Genomic DNA, 24,180 nt, shown 5'->3' on the forward strand with positions numbered 1-24,180 from the left:
TGCTCAGGAGGGAAGAGCCAGGGCTGGATTTTCCTGAAAGGGGATTCTGGAGGCTCAGGAGTGTTCAGAAGGGAAGAGCCAGGATTGGATTTTCCTTGGGAAGAGGATCCTGGAGGAGCAGGAGAGCTCAGGAGGGCTGGATTTTCCTGGAAAAGGGATCCTGGAGGGTCAGGAGTGTACAGAAGGGAAAAGCCAGGGCTGGAAAAGGGATCCCGGAGGAGCAGGAGGGCTCAGAAAGGCTGGATTTTCCTGGAAAAATGATCCTGGGGGAGCAGGAGAGCTCAGGAGGGCTGGATTTTCCTGGAAAAGGAATTCGGGAGGAGCAGGAGAGCTCAGGGCTGGATTTTCCTGGATAAATGATCCCGGAGGGTCAGGAGAGCTCAGAAGAGAAAAGCCAGGATTGGATTTTCCTGGAAAAGGAATTCTGGAGGCTCAGGAGTGTACAGAAGGGGAGAGCCAGGATTGGATTTTCCTTGGGAAGAGGATCCTGGAGGAGCAGGAGAGCTCAGGAGGGGAAGGGCCAGGGCTGGATTTTCCTGGAAAACGAATTCTGGAAGAGCAGGAGAGCTCAGGAGGGCTGGATTTTCCTTAGGAAGAGGATCCTGGAGGAGCAGGAGGGCTCAGAAAGGCTGGATTTTCCTGGAAAAGGGATCCTGGGGGAGCAGGAGAACTCAGGAGGGAAGGGCCAGGGCTGGATTTTCCTGGAAAAGGATCCTGGAAGGTCAAGAGAGCTCAGGAGGGGAAGGGCCAGGGCTGGATTTTCCTGGGAAGGGGATCCTGGAAGGTCAGGAGAGCTCAGGAGGGAAGGGCCAGGGCTGGATTTTCCTGGGAAGGGGATCCTGGAGGAGCAGGAGGGCTCAGGAGGGAAGAGCTTCCATCATGTGCTGGTGTTTCCTTCCTGTCTTGCACCGAATTTTATTTTTTCTGCACTAAAGTTTGGCTAAAAAGGAATAAAAGAATAGAATTTCTAATAACAAATGGTTTAGCCATCAGATATCTGCTTCTTAGCTTTCTTAGCTTTTCTTTCTATTCCTTCTCTTGATTTCTTAGCTTTTCTTTCCTTTTATCATCAGGTATTTATTTCTTAGCTTTGCCACCTCCCAAGGGGATTTTTCCTGGATATTTTAATTTTGAGGTGTTTTTTCCCCCCATTTTCGGGTGTAAATCCCAAATTCGGCTTTGAGCACAAGCTCATCGTTGCTGCCGCGGGGTTTTTATTGTTGGGGTTTATCCCTGAGTGCAAACACAGCTCACCCACCCTCACGTTTTATTGGAATTCTCAGTTTGGAGCTGGGAGTCGCCGGGACCCTGCCAGGAGCCCGTGCAGCACTAGATGGCACTCGGGCTCCAGATTTCAGATTTCAGCCGCCAGGACTCCGGGAACCTCCAGGAAAACCCCCAGGATCCCTGCAGGGCTGCATCCCTGCAGCCTGAGGAGGTTTGCTCTCCTTTCCCCTGCAGACCCAGCAGAGGCGGCAGTGCCCTCCCCGCCGCCTGCCCTGCGTGCCCGGGCTCCTCCGCTCCGAAACCAAAGGGGTTTTACAATTCTGCCCTTCTTGTTTCGCCACCGAGAATCCTTTGCTGACCCTGCAGGACTGAAAGAATAACAATTAAATAGAATTCCTCCAGCGTTTAGCTCTGGCCTGGGATTTTTTTCCTGTTTCTTGGGGGCCTGTGTGGGATTCTCCAAAGGGAGAGCGCAGATCCCGCTGCAGGGAAAAGGATTTCCTGTGTGCACCTGCATTCCTGGTTCTGTTTCCTCTGGAGTGTTGCTGCTCACGGCTGTGATTCATGAGTTTTAATGTTTTATTCTCACAGCTTGGTCAGCTCTCTCATTCCCATTTTTTTTCTCTCTCATTCCCATCTTTTCTCTCTCTCATTCCCATCTTTTCTCTCTCTCATTCCCACCTTTTCTCTGTCATTCCCATTTTTCTCTCTCTCATTCCCATTTTTCTCTCTCTCATGCCCATTTTTTTTCTCTCTCTCGTTCCCACCTTTCCTCTCTCATTCCCAGCTTTTCTCTCTCTCGTTCCCATTTTTTTCTCTCTCTTGTTCCCATTTTTTTCCTCTCTCTCGTTCCCATCTTTTTTCTCTCTCGTTCCCATTTTTCTCTCTCGTTCCCACCTTTCCTCTCTCGTTCCCAGCTTTTCTCTGTCTCGTTCCCATTTTTTTCTCTGTCTCATTCCCATTTTTTTCTCTGTCTCATTCCCATTTTTTTCTCTGTCTCGTTCCCATCTTTTCTCTCTCTCCTTCCCATCTTTTCTCTCTCATTCCCATTTTTCTCTCTCTCATTCCCATTTTTCTCTCTCTCATGCCCATTTTTTTTCTCTCTCTCGTTCCCACCTTTCCTCTCTCATTCCCAGCTTTTCTCTCTCTCGTTCCCATTTTTTTCTCTCTCTTGTTCCCATTTTTTTCCTCTCTCTCGTTCCCATCTTTTTTCTCTCTCATTCCCATTTTTTTTCTCTCTCATTCCCATCTTTTCTCTCTCTCATTCCCATTTCTCTCTCTCTCATTCCCATCTTTTCTCTCTCTCCTTCCCATCTTTTCTCTCTCCTTCCCATCTTTCCTCTCTCATTCCCATTTTTTCTCTCCGAAGCTGCCTGCAATCTGCTCTATCCCAAATCTGGCCCTGATACCTGACCCAGGCTCAAATCCCTAAACCTCACTCCCAGCCTAACTCTGGGACTGGGAGGGAATTGGGGTTTAGGAGCCCAAAGTTCCCCAAGGCAGGGCCAAGGGTGGGAAACAACCCTGGAATTCCTGAGTGGGGCTTGGTCCCTCTGCTTCCCAGAGAAACATTTGAGGGACGGAAACGTGGGTTAAATTCCATCCTTGGATTTAATTTTAAGCTGAAGGAGGGCAGGGAGAGGTGGGATTTTGGGAAGGAATTCCTGCCTGGGAGGGTGAAATTCCCAGAGCAGCTGGGGCTGCCCCTGGATCCCTGGCAGTGCCCAAGGCCAGGCTGGGCACTGGGCTTGGATCCACCTGGAACATGGAATGGGGTGGGATTTAAGCTCCTTTCAATCAAAAAAAACCCTGGAATTCCATGATTCAACACTAAAATTTCCCATTAATTGGAGCTGGATCCCTTGGACTGTCTCCAGCTCTCCAGCAGGGGTTAGAACCGGGCTGGCAGAATTTGGGCTGTGAAGGGAAAGGGGATCTGGGCAGCTCTGGAATTCCTGTTTCCCGTTGTCCCTTTCACCCTCGGAGCCCAAAGAACATCCCGAGGATTCCCCAGGGGGCATTTCTGGGCAGGGGGATCAGCTCAAAAATCAACATTTATTTCAGGTGCTCTGGCCTCTTCTGGTCTCTCAGGGCGCACAAAATGGTGGGAAAAGGAGAAAAAAGGTTGGAATAGAAACATTTCAGGTGCTCCTGGGGTGTTCCTGTCTCTCGCGGGACACCAAAATGGGTGGAAAAATGAAAAGAAAGGTTGGAATAGAAACATTTCGGGCTCGGTTTGTCTCTTGGGGAACACCAAAATGGTGGAAAAAAGGAGGAAAAGTTGGACTAGAAACATTTCAAGTCCTCCTGGGGTGTTTTTGTCTCTCAGGGGACACCGAAATGGGTGGAAAACATGAAAAGAAAGGTTGGAATAGAAACATTTCAGGCCTGGTTTATCAAGGAACACCAAAGTGGTGGAAAAGGAGAAGAAGATTTGGAATAGAAACATTTTAAAATCCAGTTTGATCTCTGCTTTACAACTTGTCCCTTTGTCCCAGGAGGGCGTTTTTGGGGTCAGGTTTTGGATGTTCCTGGTGGATCCTGGCAGCAGAGCTGGGGATGCTGGGCTGGGATGTCCAGAGGGCGTTTTTGGGGTCAGGTTTTGGATGTTCCTGGCACATCCAGATGGGAACTGGGAGAGAACAGCACCCCCTCAGCGGGGGATGCTGGGCTGGGATGTCCAGAGGACATTTTTGGGGTCAGATTTGGGTGTTTCTGGCAGCAGAGCAGGGGGTGCTGATTTGGTGTGTCCAGAGGACATTTTTGGGGTCAGTTTTGGATGTTCCTGGTGGATCCTGCCAGCAGAGCTGGGGATGCTGAGCTGGCGTGTCCAGAGGACATTTTTGGGGTCAGATTCTGGATGTTCCTGGGTGAGGAACATTCCTTTTTGTTCCTTTTTGGGTGATGTTCTGGATGTTCCTGGTGGATGCTGGTAGCAGAGTAGGGGATGCTGGGCTGGGATGTCCAGAGGACATTTTTAGGGTCAGATTCTGGATGTTCCTGGGTGAGGAACATTCCTTTTTTTTCCTTTCGGGGTGAGGTTCTGGATGTTCCTGGTGGATGCTGGCAGGCAGAGCTGGGGATGCTGAGCTGGGGGTGCTGAGCTCGTGTGTCTGGAGGGCATTTTTGGGGTCAGGTTTTGGATGTTCCTGGCACATCCAGATGGGAACTGGGAGAGAACAGCACCCCCTCAGCGGGGGATGCTGGGCTGGGATGTCCAGAGGACATTTTTGGGGTCAGATTTTGGCAGCAGAGCAGGGGGTGTTGATTTGGTGTGTCCAGAGGACATTTCTGGGTCAGATTTTGGATGTTTCTGGTGGATCCTGCCAGCAGAGCTGGGGATGCTGGGCTGGGATGTCCTGAGAACATTTTTGGGGTCAGATTCTGGATGTTCCTGGGTGAGGAACATTCCTTTTTGTTCCTTTTTGGGTGAGGTTCTGGATGTTCCTGGTGGATGCTGGCAGGCAGAGCTGGGGATGCTGAGCTGGGGGTGCTGAGCTCGTGCGTCTGGAGGGCATTTTTGGGGTCAGGTTTTGGATGTTCCTGGCACATCTAAATGGGAACTGGGAGAGAACAGCACCCCCTCAGCGGGGGATGCTGGGCTGGCATGTCCAGAGGACATTTTTGGGGTCAGATTTTGGCAGCAGAGCAGGGGGTGTTGATTTGGTGTGTCCAGAGGACATTTCTGGGGTCAGGTTTTGGATGTTCTTGGCAGCAGAGCTGGGGATGCTGGGCTGGGATGTCCTGAGAACATTTTTGGAGTCAGATTCTGGATGTTCCTGGGTGAGGAACATACATTTTTTTCCTTTTTGGGTGATGTTCTGGATGTTCCTGGTGGATGCTGGCAGCAGAGTAGGGGATGCTGGGCTGGGATGTCCAGAGGACATTTTTTGGGTCAGATTTTGGATGTTCCTGGCAGCAGAGCAGGGGGTGCTGAGCAGTGGGTGCTGCTCTGGGGTTGCTGAGCTGAAGGTGCTGATTTGGTGTGTCCAGAGGACATTTTCGGGGTCAGTTTTGGCGCTCCTGGCAGCAGAGCTGGGGGTGCTGAGCTGGCTGTCCCTGTCCTGCAGGTCCGTGTACGATGGCGAGGAGCACGGGCGCTTCATGGAGAAGCTGGAGGCGCGGATCCGCAACCACGACCGCGAGATCGAGAAGATGTGCAACTTCCACTACCAGGGCTTCGTGGACTCCATCACCGAGCTGCTCAAGGTGCGGGGCGAGGCCCAGAAGCTCAAGGTGAGAGGAAAGACGGGCTGGATACCAGGGAAAAGTGCTTTACAGGAGGGGTTGGTGCCTTGGGAAGGCTGAGGCTGGGCAGAGTCACAGAATAAAGCAGGGATTTATTAAAGGATCTCCTCCATGGATCCACCTTGGGCAGCACAAGAGCCCAGCCAGGGCTGCACCCAAGATGGACCAAAATGGTCCCAAAATGAACCCAAGATGGACCAAAATGGTCCCAAAATGAACCCAAGATGGACCAAAATGAACCCAAGATGGACCAAAATGGTCCCAAAATGCACCCAAGATGGACCAAAATGAACCAAAATGAACCCAAGAGGAACCAGAATGGTCCCAAAATGAGCCCAAGATGAACCAAAATGGTCCCAAATGAACCCAAGATGGACCAGAATGGTCCCAAAATGAACCCAAGATGGACCAGAATGGCCCCAAAATGCACGAGCGCTGCCGGGGTCTCTCCCCTGGCTCAGCTCTGCTCCATTTGCACCTTGCAGTTCATTGTCCCGTTCCAGCTTTAGCCCAGGCACTCCCACCCTGCTTGTTTTCCTCTCTCCAGCCCACGCTGTTTGTGCTCCTGGGCTGAGGTTTGGGTCATTTGTCCTCGTCCCCAGCTGGAGCAGGAATTGTTTTGTGTCCCTGCTCTGTGCAGAGCTCAGCATCCCCTGCTGTGAGCCCAGCCCCACACACTGAAGCAGCACAGGACCTGAAACATAGAAAAGCCAAACCTGAGGCATCAGGGTGAAGTTCTGGGATGTTCTGCCCAGGAGGAGCTGCAGTCCCCATCCCTGGGGGTTTTTGACAAAGCCTGGACTGGCTCTGGGTGCCAGGGTGGAGTTGGGGTGCTGGGGCTGGGCTGGACTCGTTACCTTTAAGGTCTCTTCCACCCCTGTGAGTTCTGTGAAGGTCCTGCCCTGACACTGCCCTGGGCAGCTCTTTTTAGGTGGCCCCATCTCAGGCACTCTGGGATTCTCAGAACCTCATCAATCTTCTCTCCTTTTATCCAGGCTGTTTCTATTAAAAAAAATAATTAAAATATAAATATTTATTTTATTTCTTCCTGGAGCAATGGGTTGGTCGTTGAAAGTTCAGCAATTATTTGCCCAAACAGGACCAGTGTGGTGCATTAAAAGCACCAAGAAACTTCAAGCCAAGCCTGTTTTCATTAGGAAAAGTGCTTTTCCTCATGGATCCTATCCCAGTTTCTTGAGCTGAAATGAGTCTCGTGGCCTTTAAAGCTGTGCAGAAAGATGAGGGAAAGGTGGGATTTACCCAGTTCTTGGAAAGGGCTTCAGCATGGAAAAAGCCATTTGTAGGATGGGAATTTGGAAGAAGGAAACTGGAGAAGCTTCAGGAAAAGGGACCAGGAGGTTGGAGGTGTTTGGGGTCAGGGGGGCTTGGGGCTCCAGCTTGGTTCCTGTGCCTTGAAATACAAATATTCCAGATTTGGGGAGCACAGGGGCGTCAAAACCTTCCTGGTTCTCCTCCTAAATCCAATCAGGGTGGGGAGAGGGGGCTGGGCCGTCCCTCCCTGCAGGAACAAGGTGGGAGCTGGGCTGGAAGCCCAAAAACCCTCCCAGGAGAGTCACCTGGGGAATGAGCTGAGTGCTCCCCAAAAGGGGGGGGTTGTCCCCAGGAAGGAGCTCAGTGAGGTTTTCGGGCTGAGCGGAGCCTGTCCTGGTGAAAAGGACCTTCCTGGGAATTGGGAACAACCTTCCTGCTGCTCAGGAGTGTGGGAGGCTGGAAAAGCTGAAGTTCTCAATCACAGAATCTGTCAGAAAAAGCAGATTTTCTGGAGAAAAGGGAAGAACTCGAAGTCAGGGTGCTGGCTGCTGCTTTTAACACGTTTATCCGTCGATTTAAAGCTACCCGTGGCATTTCCCAGCAGGGTTCTTACCTGACACATCCAAGAAAGGGATTTCCTCTCAGGAACACCTTCCTGAGGGATGTCCTGAGCAGAATTCACCCAGCAATTCACTGCAGGATGAATCCATTGGAATTACCATGAAATAAGTCCTTTTTTTCCCCTTTTTTAAAATTATTTTTTCAAGCCATTGTTTCCAGCCAGGAATTGCACATTGTTTGTTTGCTCGGAGCTGGTTCCCATTCTGCCACCAGCCCCTTTGTTGGTGGCTCACTGTGAAGCCCATCCCTGTCCCCTCAGGATCTCCCTTGATTTCCATGCCTATGTGATCCATAAAACAGCACATGGCAAAAAACACCCCCAGAAAGTCCTTTCTGAAAGCCCGAGCCCTCTTTGTGAGGCTTTCCCCGGGGAATCATCTGTGGATCGAGTGCTGAGAGCAGCTTTGGTTCCAGCCATTCTTCCTCCATTTGATCCAGGGCTTTGAACCCGCCAGGAGCCGGCGCTGGCGGCGGGGCCCTCCCTGCTCCCTCCCTCCTCTCGTGTGCTCCTGGCCCCGGGCTGCTCTGGGGGTCGGTTTCGTGCACGAATGTCCTCTCTGCCGTTGGTTTAGCTCCGTGTGGATGCGTCACCTTCTCGGAGTGGCCCCAAATGAACCAAACCTGAGCAGAGCCTCGGCGCTGCCTTTCCCGCCCTGTTTGTCCCTGAGCGCTGCCTCGGGAATTTATCTCCTCCAGCATCAGCTGCCTGGATGTGCCCAGGTGTGCCCAGGTGGGCAAGAGGCCCCCGGCAGTGCCAGCTCTGGGGTGGCAGCAGGGCCAGGGCAGTGCCCTTGTCCCCTGTGCTGGCACTGCCGGGACACCGCCAGCGCTGGGGCAGCTCCGGAGAGCCCTGCAGGGGCTGGAGCGTGGCCAGGGCAGGAACAGAGCTGGGAAGGGATGGAGAGCTCCCGAGGGAGCTGGGAAGGGATGGAGAGCTCCTGAGGGAGCTGGGAAGGGATGGAGAGTTCCCGAGGGAGCCGGGAAGGGGCTGCAGAGTTCCCGAGGGAGCTGGGAAGGGGCTGCAGAGTTCCCGAGGGAGCTGGGAAGGGGCTCAGCCTGGAGCAAAGGAGGCTCAGGGGGCCCTTGTGGCTCTGCACAGCTCCTGCCAGGAGGGGACAGCCGGGGGGGTCGGGCTCTGCTCCAGGGAACAGGGACAGGAGCAGAGGGAACAGCTCAGGGTGGGCACAGCAGGAATTTCCCCATGGAAGGGGCTGTCCAACCTGGTGGAGTCTCCATCCCTGGAGGGGTTTCCGAGCCCTGTGGATGTGGCACTTGGGGACAGGGGCAGTGGTGGCCCTGGCAGTGCTGGGCATGGTTGGACTGGATGATCTTTTCCAGCCATGGTGATTTTGGGATTCTGTCATTTCCAGCTGCCCTGCTCAGCAGAGAGCCGCCCTTACATTCATGCCATGGGCAGAGTGGTGGGATCTTGGCAAGGAATTGCTGGCTGGGAGGGTGGGCAGGGGCTGGGCTGGAATTCCCAGAGCAGCTGGGGCTGCCCCTGGATCCCTGGCAGTGCCCAAGGCCAGGCTGGACACTGGGGTTGGATCCACCTGGGACAGTGGGAGGTGTCCCTGCCATGGACCTCGATGGGATTTAAAGTTGCCTCCAGCCCAACCCATTCCCTGACTCTCTCCCTCAGCTGGGTCATTCCTGGTGGATTTTTATCCCACCCAGGGTTGTCCCAGCTGGGGCTGTCGTTCCTTCCTGCTCCAGGAATCCCAGCTCACGTGGCTGCCAAGCCCTTTTTAATGCCACAGCTTTTTGCCCTGTCAGTCATTACCCAGAGATGATTCCTTCTTAATTTCATGGAATGCCAGAATTGTTCAGGTTGGAAAATCCCTCGGGGTCCAACCATTCCCAGCACGGCCCAGCCATGTCCCCAAGTGCCACATCCATGGATTTCAGTCCCTCGGGGATGGGCACTCCACCCCTGCCCGGGCTGGACAACGCTTTTGGGGAAGGAGTTTCCCCTCACGCATAGGGAGAGTGGTGGGAGCAGTTTTTGGGAATCCAGCATGGCTCTGGTCACTGTCCCTTCCCTCAGGAGTGGATGTCACCAGCAGGGACAGGGACGGATCCAGAGGCGGCTCCATTCCCAGGATTCCTCTCCAGCCTGGCTCCCCTCTCCCAGCACTCTGCCCCTCTGGGATGGTCCAGGCACTCCCTGAGCCCCCTGCTCCCTGTCCTGGGGGTGTGGATGAAGGAACAGCTCGTCCACAATCCCTGGGGTGCCCCCGGTGCCTCGTCCCTCCCGTGCCACCTGCCCGTCCCCCTCCGCGTGTCTGGCCTGGCTTAGCAAATCCCAGCTCTGCCAAGCCCAGCTTAGCTGCGCGGGGTCTGTGCAAACAATCATCCCTGTTTTCCTCCAGGCCTGGAGGCTCCAGAACGATCCCAAACACGCCCCTGGTGTGGTGTTTTCAGGGTAGTTAGGATTTGGTGACGGGAAGGAGCGATTTTGATTCTATTTCAGAAGGCTGGTTTATTATATTATGATATATATCATATTAAAAAAAACCACACTATAACTGTACTACAACGAACAGAGAGAAAGATTCATCAGGAGGCGAGACAGGAATAGAAAGGAATGAATAACAAAGTTCTGTGACTCCCAGAGAGTCCGAGAGCTGCTGCTTTCTTGATTGTCACCAAGCAGAAACATCCCACACTGAGCAATGGAGGAAGCACCTGCTGCATCCCACAGCAGCAGATCACAAATTGGTTACACTGGAAGATGAGGCCCTTCAGCTTCTCAGGAGAAGGAAATCCTAGCAAAGAGATTTTCATAAAATATTATAACTACACACATCTATTGCCACGTCTGGGGTCACCATTTATTGCCGTGCGTCTTCTGGGGAGTTAGGACTTGGTGAAGTGAAGGAGAGATTTTGAGTCCATTTCAGAAGGCTGGTTTATTATATTATGATATATATTACATTAAAAAACACCACACTATAACTGTACTACAAAGAACAGAGAGAAAGATTCATCAGGAGGCGAGACAGGAATAGAAAGGAATGGATAACAAAGTTCTGTGACTCCAGAGAGTCCGAGAGCTGCTGCCCCCTGGATTGGCCACCAAGCAGAAACATCCCACACTGAGCAATGGAGGAAGCACCTGCTGCATCCCACAGCAGCAGATCACAAACTGTTCACACTTGAAGCTGAGGCCCTTCAGCTCCTCAGGAGAAGAAAATCCCAGCAAAGGGATTTTCATAAAATATCACAACCACACGCCCCCCTGCCCCCCAGAAACCCGGAGCGTGCAGGGCTCCGCTCCCGCCTTGCTTCTCCCCGGAGCTGGGATTGCTGTGGAATTTGACCAGCAAACCCCCCCAGCCTCGGCCTTATTTTAGGAGTGGTTTTAAATTACCCGACACGGATTCCTTTTTCCTGGTGGGATTTTCGGGATCTGAGCAAATCAAATAGTCTTTGGAGGAGATGCTGGGCTCCTGCTCGTAAAAGCTGCATCCATCGGAAAGGAAATGAGCAGGTTTTGGGGAGGGCAGGCAGCCAGCAGGGCTGCAGCTACTGCAGCAGGGCCAGAGATGGGATGCAGATGCTGGAGGGGAAGCCATGGAGAACTCCTTTCCTCCATCCTGGGAAGCTTGGAAGGACCATGGCTGGTGTGGGAATGAAAGGGAGCTCTGAGGCTGGGGGGTTCTGCTGCTGGAAGCACCACAAACCATCCTGGGGGAGCTGGACCAGGGGGGAAATCGTGGTGGCCCAGGATCTGTTCCAGTAGGGGAAAAAAAATGGATCCTGAATCAATTTGATGTGGATGAATCTAAAGTTTTCCTTCTGCCTGACCTGGTGAGCTCAAAAAGGACGGAGATGGTGGGATCATGGAATTGGAAGGGTTGGAAAAGTTGCTCAAGATCTTTAGGTCCAGGCACCACTAAAGCCCCTTCCCAAGTGCCACATCCACAGGGCTTTGAACCCTTCCAGGGATGGAGACTCCACTGCCCCTTTGGGCAGCCCCTTCCAATTCCTGACCCTCCTTCCCATGAGGAATATTCCCAATAATCCCCCTGAGCCTCTCCTCTGCTCCTGTCCCTGTTCCCTGGAGCAGAGCCCGACCCCCCCGGCTGTCCCCTCCTGGCAGGAGCTGTGCAGAGCCACAAGGGCCCCCTGAGCCTCCTCTGCTCCAGGCTGAGCCCCTTCCCAGCTCCCTCGGGAACTCTGCAGCCCCTTCCCAGCTCCCTCAGGAACTCTGCAGCCCCTTCCCAGCTCCCTCAGCTGCTCCCCACTGGATTTCTCCTCCAGGATCGTTTTTTACCTTCCCAATCCCCCTTGGAGCTCCTCCTGCTCCTCTGTCCCCATCCTGCTGGAGACTGGGAGAGCCTCACGTGCTGTTCCTTCCCCGGGGTGAAATTTGTTAAAAATTCCTCGTTTCCATAATTACTCCAAAGGAAGCAAAGCTCTGGGGTGGGTTTGTGAGATCTCCCACTCCTGGAAGTCCTTTGGGGGCTCTGTCTCCCAGCTGTGGTGTTTTCCCAGCTCTGGGAAAGGTTGTGCTTCCAGCAGGAGCAGGACTCTGGAAATCAGGCAGGAATTTGTTCCTGAAATGGGGCAGGGATGCAGCAGCAGCTCCCACTGTGGGGAGAGCCTGGATCAAAAAAATCCCTTTACAGGAACGAGCTTGGAATGAACATTTCCAGCTTTGGGAGCTGCAGAAGGAGATTTTTGGGGAAAAAGGGGTTTATGGCATGGAAATCTCAGTGATGTGAAATCTCAGAACCCTGAGCAGCCCTGCTGGATTTCCCTCTGGAATTGGCTGTGTTGGCAGAGACCCGGAGCTGGGAATGTTGGTTTGGGGGTTTGTGTTGGTTTTTCCAGCTGTCCCAGGGTTTCCAGCCCTTCCCTGCCTGAACTCAGGAGAATTCCCAAAGTCCTCTTCAGCTCCTCGGAGAACTCCTGATTTTCCACCCTGACGAGCCCCAAAATGCCCTTTGTTCCCCTCTGGGTCCTGCTGGGGCTGGGAAGGGCTGGGCTCTTCCCACTCCAGGGAATCCTCGGCTTTGCCGAGTGGAAATTTTCCAGCTCTTAGCCCCAGCTGGGCGGGACAATCCAGAAAAAATAGGGAGTTTTTTATCCCAGGTGTATAAAAATATCTTGGACCAGGCAAGGATCCATCCAGAGGGAGATGAAGATCCCAAAGGAAGTTTTATAAGGATTTCTATAAATATAAATATAAATAAAAATAGAAATATGAATATAATAGAATATAAATATAAATATAAATATAAATATAAATATAAATATAAATATAAATATAAATATAAATATAAATAATTTTGGGGGGAAAACTCCTGGTAAAGAATCCTTTCCTGCTGGGATGTGAAGGAGTTAAAACCTGAATGGAATTTATTTGGTAGGAGCAAGGATCCATCCAGAGGGAGATGAAGATCCCAAAGGAAGATTTAAGATTTATAAGGATTTCCATAAATATAGATATAGATATAGATATAGATATAGATATAAATATAATATGAATATGAATATAAATATAAATATAAATATAAATATAAATATAAATATAAATATAAATAATTTTTTAGGGAGATCTCCTGGTAAAGAATCCTTCCCTGCTGGGATATGAAGGAGTGAAAACCTGAATGGAATTTATTTGGTAGGAGAAAGGATCCATCCAGAGGGAGATGAAGATCCCAAAGGAAGATTTAAGATTTATAAGGATTTCCATAAATATAGATATAAATATAGATATAGATATAAATATAATATGAATATAAAGATTATAAATATAAATATAAATATAAATATAAATATAAATATAAATATAAATATAAATATAAATATAAATAATTTTTTGAGGAGATCTCCTGGTAAAGAATCCTTCCCTGCTGGGATATGAAGGAGTGAAAACCTGAATGGAATTTATTTGGTGATAGGGAAGGGAATTAATTCCTCCCTCACTGAGGTGAAAACTGGAGTTTCCCAAACTGGATCCGTGAAAACTCCGGCATTTTGGGGCTTCCATGCCTCTGAATTAATTCCTTCTCTGCAGTGGCAAAGAGGAAGCTCCCTGGATCCGTCCCGCAGCGGCAGTGGCTGTGAACTCAGCCATAAACAGCTTTTCCATGGAAGGGCGGCCGTGGGCAGGGATGGTGTTTATGGACGGTTTGTTTTGGTGGGAAGAGCATTGTCCTGATTTATGGCCTGTGCTTTGTGCTTTCCCAACATTCCCGCAGAACCAAGTGACAGACACCAACCGGAAGCTGCAGAACGAAGGCAAAGAAGTAAGTGATGGATGCAGTCCTGGAATTACAGCCCGGGCTGCTGTGGGAGGGAGGATTCCCTGTCCAGCCTGGCCTTGCATCCTTGGTTTTCCCTTTTCCACATCCCCAGGGTTTCTCCTGGAGTCTGAACACTGAATAATCCCTGTTACTTTTGGGATGTGAGAATTCCCTCCTTGCATCCTTGGTTTTCCCTTTTCCACATCCCCAAGATTTTCTCCTGGAGCCTCAGCCCTGAAAGTTACCTTTGGGATGTGAGAATTCCCTGTCCGACCTGGCTTTGTGTCCTTGTTTATTCCCTTTTCCACATCCTCAAGATTTTCTCTGGAGTCTGAGCACTGAATAATCCCTGTTAGCTTTGGGATGTGAGGATTCCCTGTCCAATCTGGCCTTGTATCCCTGTTTTCCTTTTTCCACATCCCAGTTTTTTTTCTTGGAGCCTCAGTCCTGAGAAATCCCTGTTACTTTTGGGATGTGAGAATTCCCTCCTTGCATCATTGGTTTTCCCTTTTCCCCATCCTCAGGATTTTCTCCTGGAGCCTCAGCCCTGAGAAATCCCTGTTAACTTTGGGATGTGAGAATTCCCTGTCCGACCTGGCTTTGTGTCCTTGTTTTTTCCCTTTTCCACATCCTCAAGATTTTCTCTGGAGTCTGAGCACTGAGTAATCCTTGTTAACTTTGGGATGTGAGGATTCCCTGTTCAGCCTGGCCTTGTATCCCTGTTTTCCCCTTTTCCCCATCCCCAGGATTTTCTCCAGGACCCTCATGAAATCCCTGTTAACTTTGGGATGTGAGAATTCCCTCCTTGTGTCCCTGTTTTCCCCTTTTCCCCATCCCCAGCATGTTCTCCTGGAGCCTCATGAAATTCCCTTCAATTTTGGGATGTGAGAATTCCCTGTCCAGCCTGGCCTTGTGTCCCTGTTTTCCTTCTTCCACATCCCAGGATTTTCTCTGGAGCCTCAGCCCTGAGAAATCCCTGTTAGCTTTGGTATGTGAGAATTCCCTCCTTGTGTCCCTGTTTTCCCCTTTTCCCCATCCCCAGGATTTTCTCCTGGAGCCTCATTAAATCGTTGTTAGCTTTGGGATGTGAGAATTCCCTTTTTGTATCCTTGGTTTTCCCTTTTCCCCATCCCCAGGACCTTCTCCTGGAACCTCATGAAATCCCTGTTAACTTTGGGATGAGGAGAATTCCCTGTTCAGCCTGGCCTTGTGTCCCTGTTTTCCCCTTTTCCCCATCCCCAGCACGTTCTCCTGGAGCCTCATGAAATTCCCTTCAACTTTGGGATGTGGGAATTCCCTCCTTGTGTCCCTGTTTTCCCCTTTTCCCCATCCTCAGGGTATTCTCCTGGAGCCTCATGAAATTCCCTTTAACTTTGGGATGTGAGGATTCCCTGTCTAGCCTGGCCTTGTGTCCCTTTTTCCCCCTTTTCCCCATCCCCAGGATTTTCTCCAGGACCCTCATGAAATCCCTGTTGGCTTTGGGATGTGAGAATTCCTTCCTTGTGTCCCTGTTTTCCCTTTTCCCCATCCCCAGGATTTTCTCCAGGACCCTCATGAAATCCCTGTTGGCTTTGGGATGTGAGAATTCCTTCCTTGTGTCCCTGTTTTCCCTTTTCCCCATCCCCAGCACGTTCTCCTGGAGCCTCATGAAATTCCCTTTAACTTTGGGATGTGAGGATTCCCTGTCTAGCCTGGCCTTGTGTCCCTTTTTCCCCCTTCTCCCCATCCCCAGGATTTTCTCCTGGAGCCTCATGAAATTCCCTTCAACTTTGGGATGTGAGAATGCCCCGGCAGCGAGCGGCCGCGTCCTGCCCTTGAGAACCAAAACACTTGGAAGAGAAGCCTGGAACGGGAAGGGGAAAGAACATTTTGGAGCCCACAGGATGTGCTCCAAGGCTGCTCCCGCGCCCTGTGTGAAATCCAGGGAATTCGGGGAAGTTCCCCTGGCTGGAGCTGCCCCGACCCCGAGCTCGCCCCTTACGGGAGCAGGCTTTGGGCTCGTGCTGCTCGTGGGATGGAGCCCAGGGCTGTTTGCTGCTGCTGAGGGAGCTTTTCCCCCTTTTCCAGCTGATCCTGGCCATGGAGGAGCTGAGGCAGTGCCGGCTGCAGCAGAGGAACATCTCGGCCACGGTGGATAAGCTCACCCTGTGCCTCCCTGGTGAGGAACCTCCTCGGTTTTGGAGCTCTTTGGTGGAATTCCCCGTTTTTGGGTTCCTCCCTGGAGCTGGGGGATTCCCAGCTGTGTGCTGCTGTCTCTGAGCTGTGTTTCCCTTCTCTCCCCAGTGCTGGAGATGTACAGCAAGCTGCGGGAGCAGATGAAATCCAAGAGGTAAATCTGGGCTGAGCTGGGCTTTTGGGGGAAAGGTCCAAGGAGTTGTTTGGTGCCGGGTAATTTGAGGAGAATCTCAGCAGTTCCAAACCGGCTTTTCCAGGTTAAGTTTCCTGGGTTTTGGCTGCTTTTCCTCACAGTCCTGCTCCTCCTCCTGTGGTTCAGCTGAGGTTCAGCAGGTTCAGATTTTGGGAATTAAGGTGGATGCTCCTTGGTTTTTATGGCAGCTCAATGTTGTGCAAGGAACCAAGGCGTGTTACCAACTCAGTTTTATTCCATGAATGCCATCAAAGGAATCTTAATCCAGTCTGAGAGATCCCAGGGAATGAGGGGGGAATGCAAAGAGCTGGAAACATCGGGGGGGTGGGAGCTGGGGAGAAAACTTCTGCTGTAGAAATAATTCCTCAAGACGTGGTGCCTCCGCAGTGCTGGGCCATAAATCCAGGAGTTTCCCCAGCCTGCAGCTGCTGGGATGCTGAGGGATGAAAATCTGGGATATTCACAGGAATCCTGGTTAGTTGGAGCAGCAGGGAGTGGTTTTGGAGCCCTGGGGAGGCAAACTGGGCGTGGAGCAGCTGCTGAAGGGGAAGAGGTGCCTGCAGCTGGGTGCCAGGCTGGAGCAGCAACCCCACCCCTGCTCCGGGATCCCCAGGAGCTCCTGGCTCTTCCCAGGCCACTCCAGGGCGGGGATGGGCTCTCCAGATGTCCTTTTGGGGCTGCTCTGCTGGCAGATGTGGGCTGAGAGCTGGAGCTGATCCCTGGGAATTCCTGCAGGGAATCCACCAGCTCCCCGTGCCCTCCTGGGCTGCATTTCCAGGGGCTGCAGCTGGGAATTGCTTCCCTTTTCCCCCCTCCATTATTTGGATTGGTTCATTTAGAAGCAAGCTCACACTGAAATCCACATTTCAGGAATACTGGGAGCCCTGGCTGGTGCTTTTCCCTGGTGTTTTTGGTCTGGATTTGATGGCTGCATTCAGCAGGCACAGCACAGATATTCCAATTTTCATCTGCTCCGGGTGTCGCTTGGATCATTTCAGGACAGGCAGCTTTGGGATTAGTCTGGTTGGTGTTTGGGGGAATGAACTGCACAGACAGGAGGAATTTGGGGATGTTTCTAAAGCAGCTCAGGCTGTTCCCAAATGGAGAATCCATGGCCAGGAGCTGGAGGTGGAGCTGATCAGGGGTGATCAGGGTGAAGAGGGGGAATTTTTCTCTGAAGTGGCCAGAATTTAAGGAAGGGACAGAAAAGCTTTTTTTGCCACGGCTGTGTGGAAAATGGTGGAAAACCCCAAAATTTCTGGAGGGATCTGGAGGCTCTGGAGGGATCAGACCTTCTTATTTACCCCTGGCTCTGTGTGGTCTCCAAACAGTGAGAAATGGAATAATAAAATCCTGGAATGGTTTGGGATGGAGGAGACCCCAAAGATCACCCAACCGCACAACTCCCACACCCCAGGGTGCTCCGGCCTGGCCTGGGGCACTGCCAGGGATCCAGGGGCAGCCCCAGCTGCTCTGGGAATTCCAGCCCAGCCCCTGCCCACCCTCCCAGCCGGGAATTCCTTGCCAAGATCCCAGCCCAATCTCCCCTTTCCCAGTGGCAGCCATTCCCTGGCTCCTGTCCCTCTGTCCCTTGTCCCCAGCCCCTCTGCAGGTCCCTTGTAGACCTGGATGCTCCATGAGAAAGCTCAGGAATTCTCTGGGAATGTTCATCCTGCTGGGAGCTGAGAAATCCCCAGCAGGAACAGGAAAATCACCCCGAAAGGCCCCCCTGGCCCTGGATTTTACCCAGATCCTGCTTTTCCCCTCAGCTCCGGGGACGCGGAGCTGGGACAGAGCTCAGCTCCTCTCCAGGAGCTGCTCCCAAAAAAAGCTGCCAAAATTAAAGACTAGAACTAAAACGGGGGGGTTTGGGGGAGGAATGGGAGCTGAGGATCCCCTGGAATATCAGCCCCAGGGGGTGTTTGTCCCTCGGGGTCACTGCCAGGGCTCTCTCCAGAGGCTGGGTTTCAGCACACCTTGGTCACACCTTGTGGGGAACAGGACAGGTCCTGGAAAAATCCCTGGAGCTCAGGCAGGAATTGTTCTGAGTGGGAGTACAAAGGGCAGGGGTTTTCTGTGCTGCTCATTTCTTTTGCATGGCCAAAAAACTGTTTCTACCCCGAAATTCCAGCTGGAAGTGCCCAGGATTACCCACGGATGTGTCAGCTAAAATTCCCTTAATCCTTCCTCAAAGTGACTGACGTGAGGTTTATTGATCAGAAATATGTTTATTTTAGATTATATATATCTGCAATCATATATACAATATGTAATAATATAATATAATATAATACAATACATAATATTTATAATATTTAATTATATATTATAATATATACTATATACTATATACTATATAATATATAATATATAATATATACTTATATAATATTAATATTAATACTACATAATTATAGAATAGTATATATAATATTAATATTATATAATATTAATATTATAACATATTATATAATAATTATATATATTATTATATTATATATATTATTAAATACATATAATTATATATAATATTTAATTATATAACAATATTTAATTATATAATATATACAATATATAATATTTAACATATCAAATTATTTATATTAATCATTAATATAGAAGGAAATAAATGTAAAATTAAACTATATAATAATATAGCCAAAGATTAAATTATTAGATAAATTTACAATATTGATTACATATAAAATATTTATTATCTATGATTTTATTTTGTTATTAAACCCTGGTAACGCTTCCTGGGTGGTTCCTTTGAAATTGTTTTTCCCTTTGGCCAGAGCTGAGCTCAGGGCAGGAGGATGGTCCTGACTCTGTGGTGGTTCCACGTTCCAGTGAATGGCAAATCCTACAGATTCCCACGTTCCAAAGGGAAACCATGGGAGGGCATTTGGGAAAAATGAATTTCCCAGCTCGGTTTTCCATCTGGAGTCTGAAATTTGCTTTTATGCAGAAAAGGATCAAACTGAATTGGGCATGGCCAAAAATCCAAAGGAGTTCTTTGTCCATGGGATTGCTGCACTTTTAAAGGTGCAAAATACTCATTTTGGGATGGAGAAGCCCAACCCTTGAGTCCATGACCTTCTCCGTGTTGGAACATGGTGTGGAACTCCTCTGTGGCTGGAGTTTTCACTTCTTTTTCTTGGGGTTAGATGTGTGAGATGGCATTTTCCGTTTGGACGTGGATGTTTGTTAGATTTTGTTATGCTTCAGGCTCTTAACTGTGAGTTTTATGGTGCTGGATGTCAACAAACTGAAAAATGGAGTTGCAGCTCTCCCTCTGCAAGGTCTTTCAAGGATAAACTCTTTAATTAAGAAATGAAATTATTTTTACTTTTAACTCAATAATTAACTACTTGTGGTTTGTAATGAGGGCTTTTTCTTTAATTACACAATACTGCTTAAACTCACGAAGAAGAAGGTGAAGAAGGACCAGCTTTTGCTTTAAAAAATTTATCTTGTTTTATATAAACTATATTTATATATATTTATATTTTTAAATAAAAATATTTTATTTTTATATATTTTATTTATATTTTTATATTACTGCATTCCAAAACTTTAAATTCTGAGTTTTTCTACTGCGTGGTATTACACACCTCTATTTAAACTACACACTTAGAATCTTAATTTTGTTATTTAACTTTGGAAGGTTTTTTAGCAGCCTCGGGTTCAACTTAGTGTTTTCTTGGGGTCAGTGCCTGTCAGCTCAGAAAGCCTGACATTCTCAGTACTCAGGTGTCCTGGTTTTGCACGGGAGACATTTAGGGAACTGATGCAAAGCTGATGATAAAATTAATGAGAATAAATTTTTTTTTATACCCTTTTAAGGTTTTGAGCCTGCTTTTATTTTCTCCTGCTCCTGTCCCACAGCAGGCAGAGAGTGCACAGGGGATTGGCCAGCCCCAAACCCGCCACTCCTTGGGGCTGAGAAATCTCAAAATTGGTGAAATCACAAATTGGTGAACCAAAACTGTGACAACTCCCCCGAGGCTGCTCTGATGGGGAGACTTTAAAAAGTTCTGTGAAGGAGTTGAGAGATGAACGGGAATTTTGGTTTTTTTGGTTTCCAGGTTGTTTAATTTTTCTGTTATCAACAGTTCAGCACACCAGCTACGTTCTAGACGTAGCATATAAAGAGAAAGGTACTAAAAAAGTTACGAGACACACAGGTTTAAGGTTTTTTAAAACTATTTTTGTCCAATTAACTCTTAGAACATATTTTATTTCTACCTTTCTACCAATAACTCATTATTTGTCTGTTCACACAACACCTGCATTGTGGTTCATTCTAACCAATCACCCTGTGCCACCAACACTGCAGAAGATGGAGCAGATGAAGAACAAGAAGATCAGACAATGCCCAAAATCCTCCATCTTGTCTATTTTATTTCTATTTTTGTCTATTTTATTTCTACCTTTCTACCAATAACTCATTATTTGTCTGTTCACACAACATCTGCACTGTGGTTCTTTCTAACCAATCACTCTGCCACCAACACTGCAGAAGATGGAGCAGATAAAGAACAAGAAGGAGCTCAGACAATGCCCAAAATCCTCCATCTTGTCTATTTTATTTCTATTTTTCTCTATTTTATTTCTATTTTTGTCTATTTTATTTCTACCTTTCTACCAATAGCTAATTATTTGTCTGTCCATGCAACGCCTGCATTGCATCTCTTTCTGCCAATCACCCTGTGCCATCAGCACTCAGATGAAGAACAAGAAGGAGCTCAGACAGTGCCCAAAATCCTCCATCTTGTCTTCTATCTATTTTATTTCTACCTTTCTACCAAATAACTAATTATTTGTCTGTTCACCAACATCTGCACTGTGGTTCTTTCTGACCAATCACTCTGCCACCAACACTGCAGAAGATGGAGCAGATGAAGAAGAGAAGGAGATCAGACAATGCCCAAAATCCTCCATCTGGTCTACTTTATTTCTATTTTTGTCTAATTTATTTCTATTTTTGTCTATTTTATTTCTACCTTTCTGCCAATAACTAATCATTTGTCTGTTTACACAACATCTGCATTGCATCTCTTTCTGACCAATCTCCCTGTGCCACCAACACTCAGATGAAGAACAAGGAGATCAGACAGTGCCCAAAATCCTCCATCTTGTCTATTTTATTTCCATTTTCGTCTATTTTATTTCTACCTTTCTACCAATAACTAATTATTTGTCTGTTCACACAACATCTGCATTGCATCTCTTTCTGACCAATCACTCTGCCACCAACACTGCAGAAGATGGAGCAGATGAAGAACAAGAAGGAGATCAGACAGTGCCCAAAATCCTCCATCTTGTCTTCTGTCCACCTCCATGCAAAACCCCAAACCCCTTTAAGTTTTCCACCCTGTGATAAACCATATTTCTGTGTTTCACACACGTAGATTCCAACCCATCCCAAAGTCTTGAAAACTTTCTCCACGGACGAAGGTTAAAAGCGGCGTTCTCCTGGGGGTCAGGACATCTCGGGACAGGCAGAGAAACATTCCCTGTGCCCTGGGTTCCCACAGAAACCCCTGGAGCAGGGTTCCAGCGGGCTGCTCCTGACCTTTCCCTGCTCCCCCCCAGGCACTACCCGGCCCTGAAGACCCTGGAGCACCTGGAGCACACCTTCCTGCCCCAGGTGAGCCACTACCGCTTCTGCAAGGTGATGGTGGACAACATCCCGCGGCTGCGCGAGGAGATCAAGGAGCTCTCCATGTCCGACCTCAAGGACTTCCTGGAGAGCATCCGCAAGCACTCGGACAAGATCGGCGAGACCGCCATGAAACAGGTGGGGTTTGGGAGCGTTTGGTGGGAATTGAGGATGGTGAGACTGCCATGGAACAGGTGGGATTTGGGAGCATTTGGTGGGAATTGAGGATGGTGAGACCAACATGGAACAGGTGGGATTTAGAGAAGTTTGCATGGAATGAAGATTGGTGAGACCCCCATGGAACAGGTGGGGTTTGGGAGCGTTTGTTGGGAATAGAGATCGGTGAGGCCGCCATGAAACGGGTGGGATTTGGGAGCGTTTGGTGGGAAACAAGGATGGTGAGACCGCCATGGAACAGGAGGGGTTTGGGGGTGTTTGGATGGAATCAAGATTGTGAGACCCCCATGGAACAGGTGGGGTTTGGGAGCATTTGGTGGGAATTGAGGATGGTGATAGTGCCATGGAACAGGTGGGGTTTGGGAGCGTTTGGTGGGAATTGAGGATGGTGAGACTGCCATGGAACAGGAGGGGTTTGGGGGTTTTTGGTGGGAATTGAGGATGGTGAGACCTCCATGGAACAGGTGGGGTTTGGGGGCATTTGGTGGGAATTGAGGATGGTGAGACCTCCATGGAACAGGAGGGGTTTGGGGGTTTTTGGTGGGAATAGAGATCGGTGAGACCGCCATGGAACAGGAGGGGTTTGGGGGCATTTGGTGGGAATTGAGGATGGTGAGACTGCCATGGAACTGGTAGGATTTGGGGTGTTTGTTGGGAATAGAGATATACATGGTGAGGCCGCCATGACACAGGTGGGGTTTTGGGAGCATTTGGTGGGAAACAAGGATTGTGATACTGCCATGGAACAGGTGGGATTTGGAGGTGTTTGGATGGAATCAACATTGGTGAGAGGGCCATGAAACAGGTGGGGTTTGGGGGCATTTGGTGGGAATTGAGGATGGTGAGACTGCCATGGAACAGGTGGGATTTGGGGGCGTTTGGATGGAATCAAGATTGATGAGACCTCCATGGAACAGGTGGGATTTGGGGGCGTTGGGTGGGAATCGCCCGTTTTTTGGGAAGATGTTGGAGGTTTGCATGTGGTGTGGAAGTTCTGCTTCTCCAAGCCGAGGCTGTGGGTTGAGTTTGGGATTTTGTTGCTGGGTGAGGAGTGGCTGTTCCTTCCCTGGTTGCTCCTGGAGTTTTATCTTGGATTTCGTTCTGGAGTTTTATCCTGGGGTTTAGGCTGTTGAGAAGTCAGGATCCATTGTGTTCTTGGCTTCTCCCAGCTGGAGTTTTCCATGGTTTCGTGGCAGTCTGGGAGGTGCAGTTGGGGGTGGAGCTGATGCCTTGTGCAGGCTGCCCCAGAGCAGAGGCTGGGCAGAGTCACAGAATAAAGCAGGGATTTATTAAAGGATCTCCTCCATGGATCCACCTTGGGCAGCACAAGAGCCCAGCCAGGGCTGCACCCAAGATGACCCAAAATGGTCCCAAAATGAACCCAAGATGGACCAGAATGGTCCCAAAATGAGCCCAAGATGGACCAGAATGGTCCCAAAATGAACCCAAGATGGACCAAAATGGTCCCAAAATGAACCCAAGATGGACCAGAATGGCCCCAAAATGCACCCAAGATGGACCAAAATGGTCCCAAAATGAACCCAAGATGGACCAGAATGGCCCCAAAATGCACGGGCGCTGCCGGGGTCTCTCCCTTGGCTCAGCTCTGCTCCATTTGCCCCTTGCAGTTCATTGTCCCGTTCCAGCTTTAGCCCAGGCACTCCCACCCTGCTTGTTTTCCTCTCTCCAGCCCACGCTGTTTGTGCTCCTGGGCTGAGCTTTGGGTCATTTGTCCTCGTCCCCAGCTGGAGCAGGAATTGTTTTGTGTCCCTGCTCTGTGCAGAGCTCAGCATCCCCTGCTGTGAGCCCAGCCCCACACACTGAAGCAGCACAGGACCTGAAAAATACAAAAACTAAAACCTGAGGCATCACAGCTCCCCATAACTCCATTTTCCACTCTCATTTTCCGCTTCCCCGCACAGGGAATTGATGCTCCTGGGAGACCTGGAGACACTGGGTTGATTCCTCAGTTTTGGGAGTTTGTGCACTGCAATTCCATGAATTTCACGTCCTAAACCAATTTTAAATCCTGCCCAAACCTGCCTGGTCCCTCCCTTGCCTTTCCCAGTGGTTGTGTCCGTGAAGGATGAGCTGATGAACGGAACCTCCCTGGGTGTGCCTTGAATCAGGAATTGCCTTTCCCACTCCCCCTGGATGTCTGGATTTCCTCTCATCCCAGCCGGGGAGCGGAGCTGCGAGAGGCTCTGGAGCTGCTCCCCAGGAGGGTTTTGCAGCTTTGCTGGGATGCAGGGGCAGGGAGCTGTTCCTGCCAGGGGCACTGAGACCCTTCCCTGGGAATGCTGGATTATGGAAAGGACTTCGCTGGAATTCTCCAGGAGCTGGTG

At 49.6% G+C, this 24,180-nt stretch overlaps 1 protein-coding gene across 4 annotated transcripts in view; it reads left to right on the forward strand.

Annotated features, from left to right (window-relative positions):
- EXOC6B (exocyst complex component 6B) overlaps positions 1 to 24,180 on the forward strand; it is a 376,533-nt gene that overhangs the window by 53,266 nt on the left and 299,087 nt on the right. For 3 of the 4 annotated variants that reach the window (XM_038134227.1, XM_038134228.1, XM_038134230.1), the window contains exons 2-6: positions 5,298 to 5,463; positions 13,581 to 13,628; positions 15,693 to 15,783; positions 15,909 to 15,954; positions 21,592 to 21,796. In XM_038134227.1, coding sequence (XP_037990155.1) covers positions 5,298 to 5,463; positions 13,581 to 13,628; positions 15,693 to 15,783; positions 15,909 to 15,954; positions 21,592 to 21,796 — 556 coding nt within the window. Of the gene's footprint in view, positions 1 to 5,297; positions 5,464 to 13,580; positions 13,629 to 15,692; positions 15,784 to 15,908; positions 15,955 to 21,591; positions 21,797 to 24,180 lie in introns of those variants that run through there. The other variant, XM_038134231.1, reaches the window with a different exon arrangement.

The sequence above is a fragment of the Motacilla alba genome, chromosome 4 (genome assembly GCF_015832195.1).
Source record: "Motacilla alba alba isolate MOTALB_02 chromosome 4, Motacilla_alba_V1.0_pri, whole genome shotgun sequence".
NCBI classification, from domain to species: domain Eukaryota; kingdom Metazoa; phylum Chordata; class Aves; order Passeriformes; family Motacillidae; genus Motacilla; species Motacilla alba.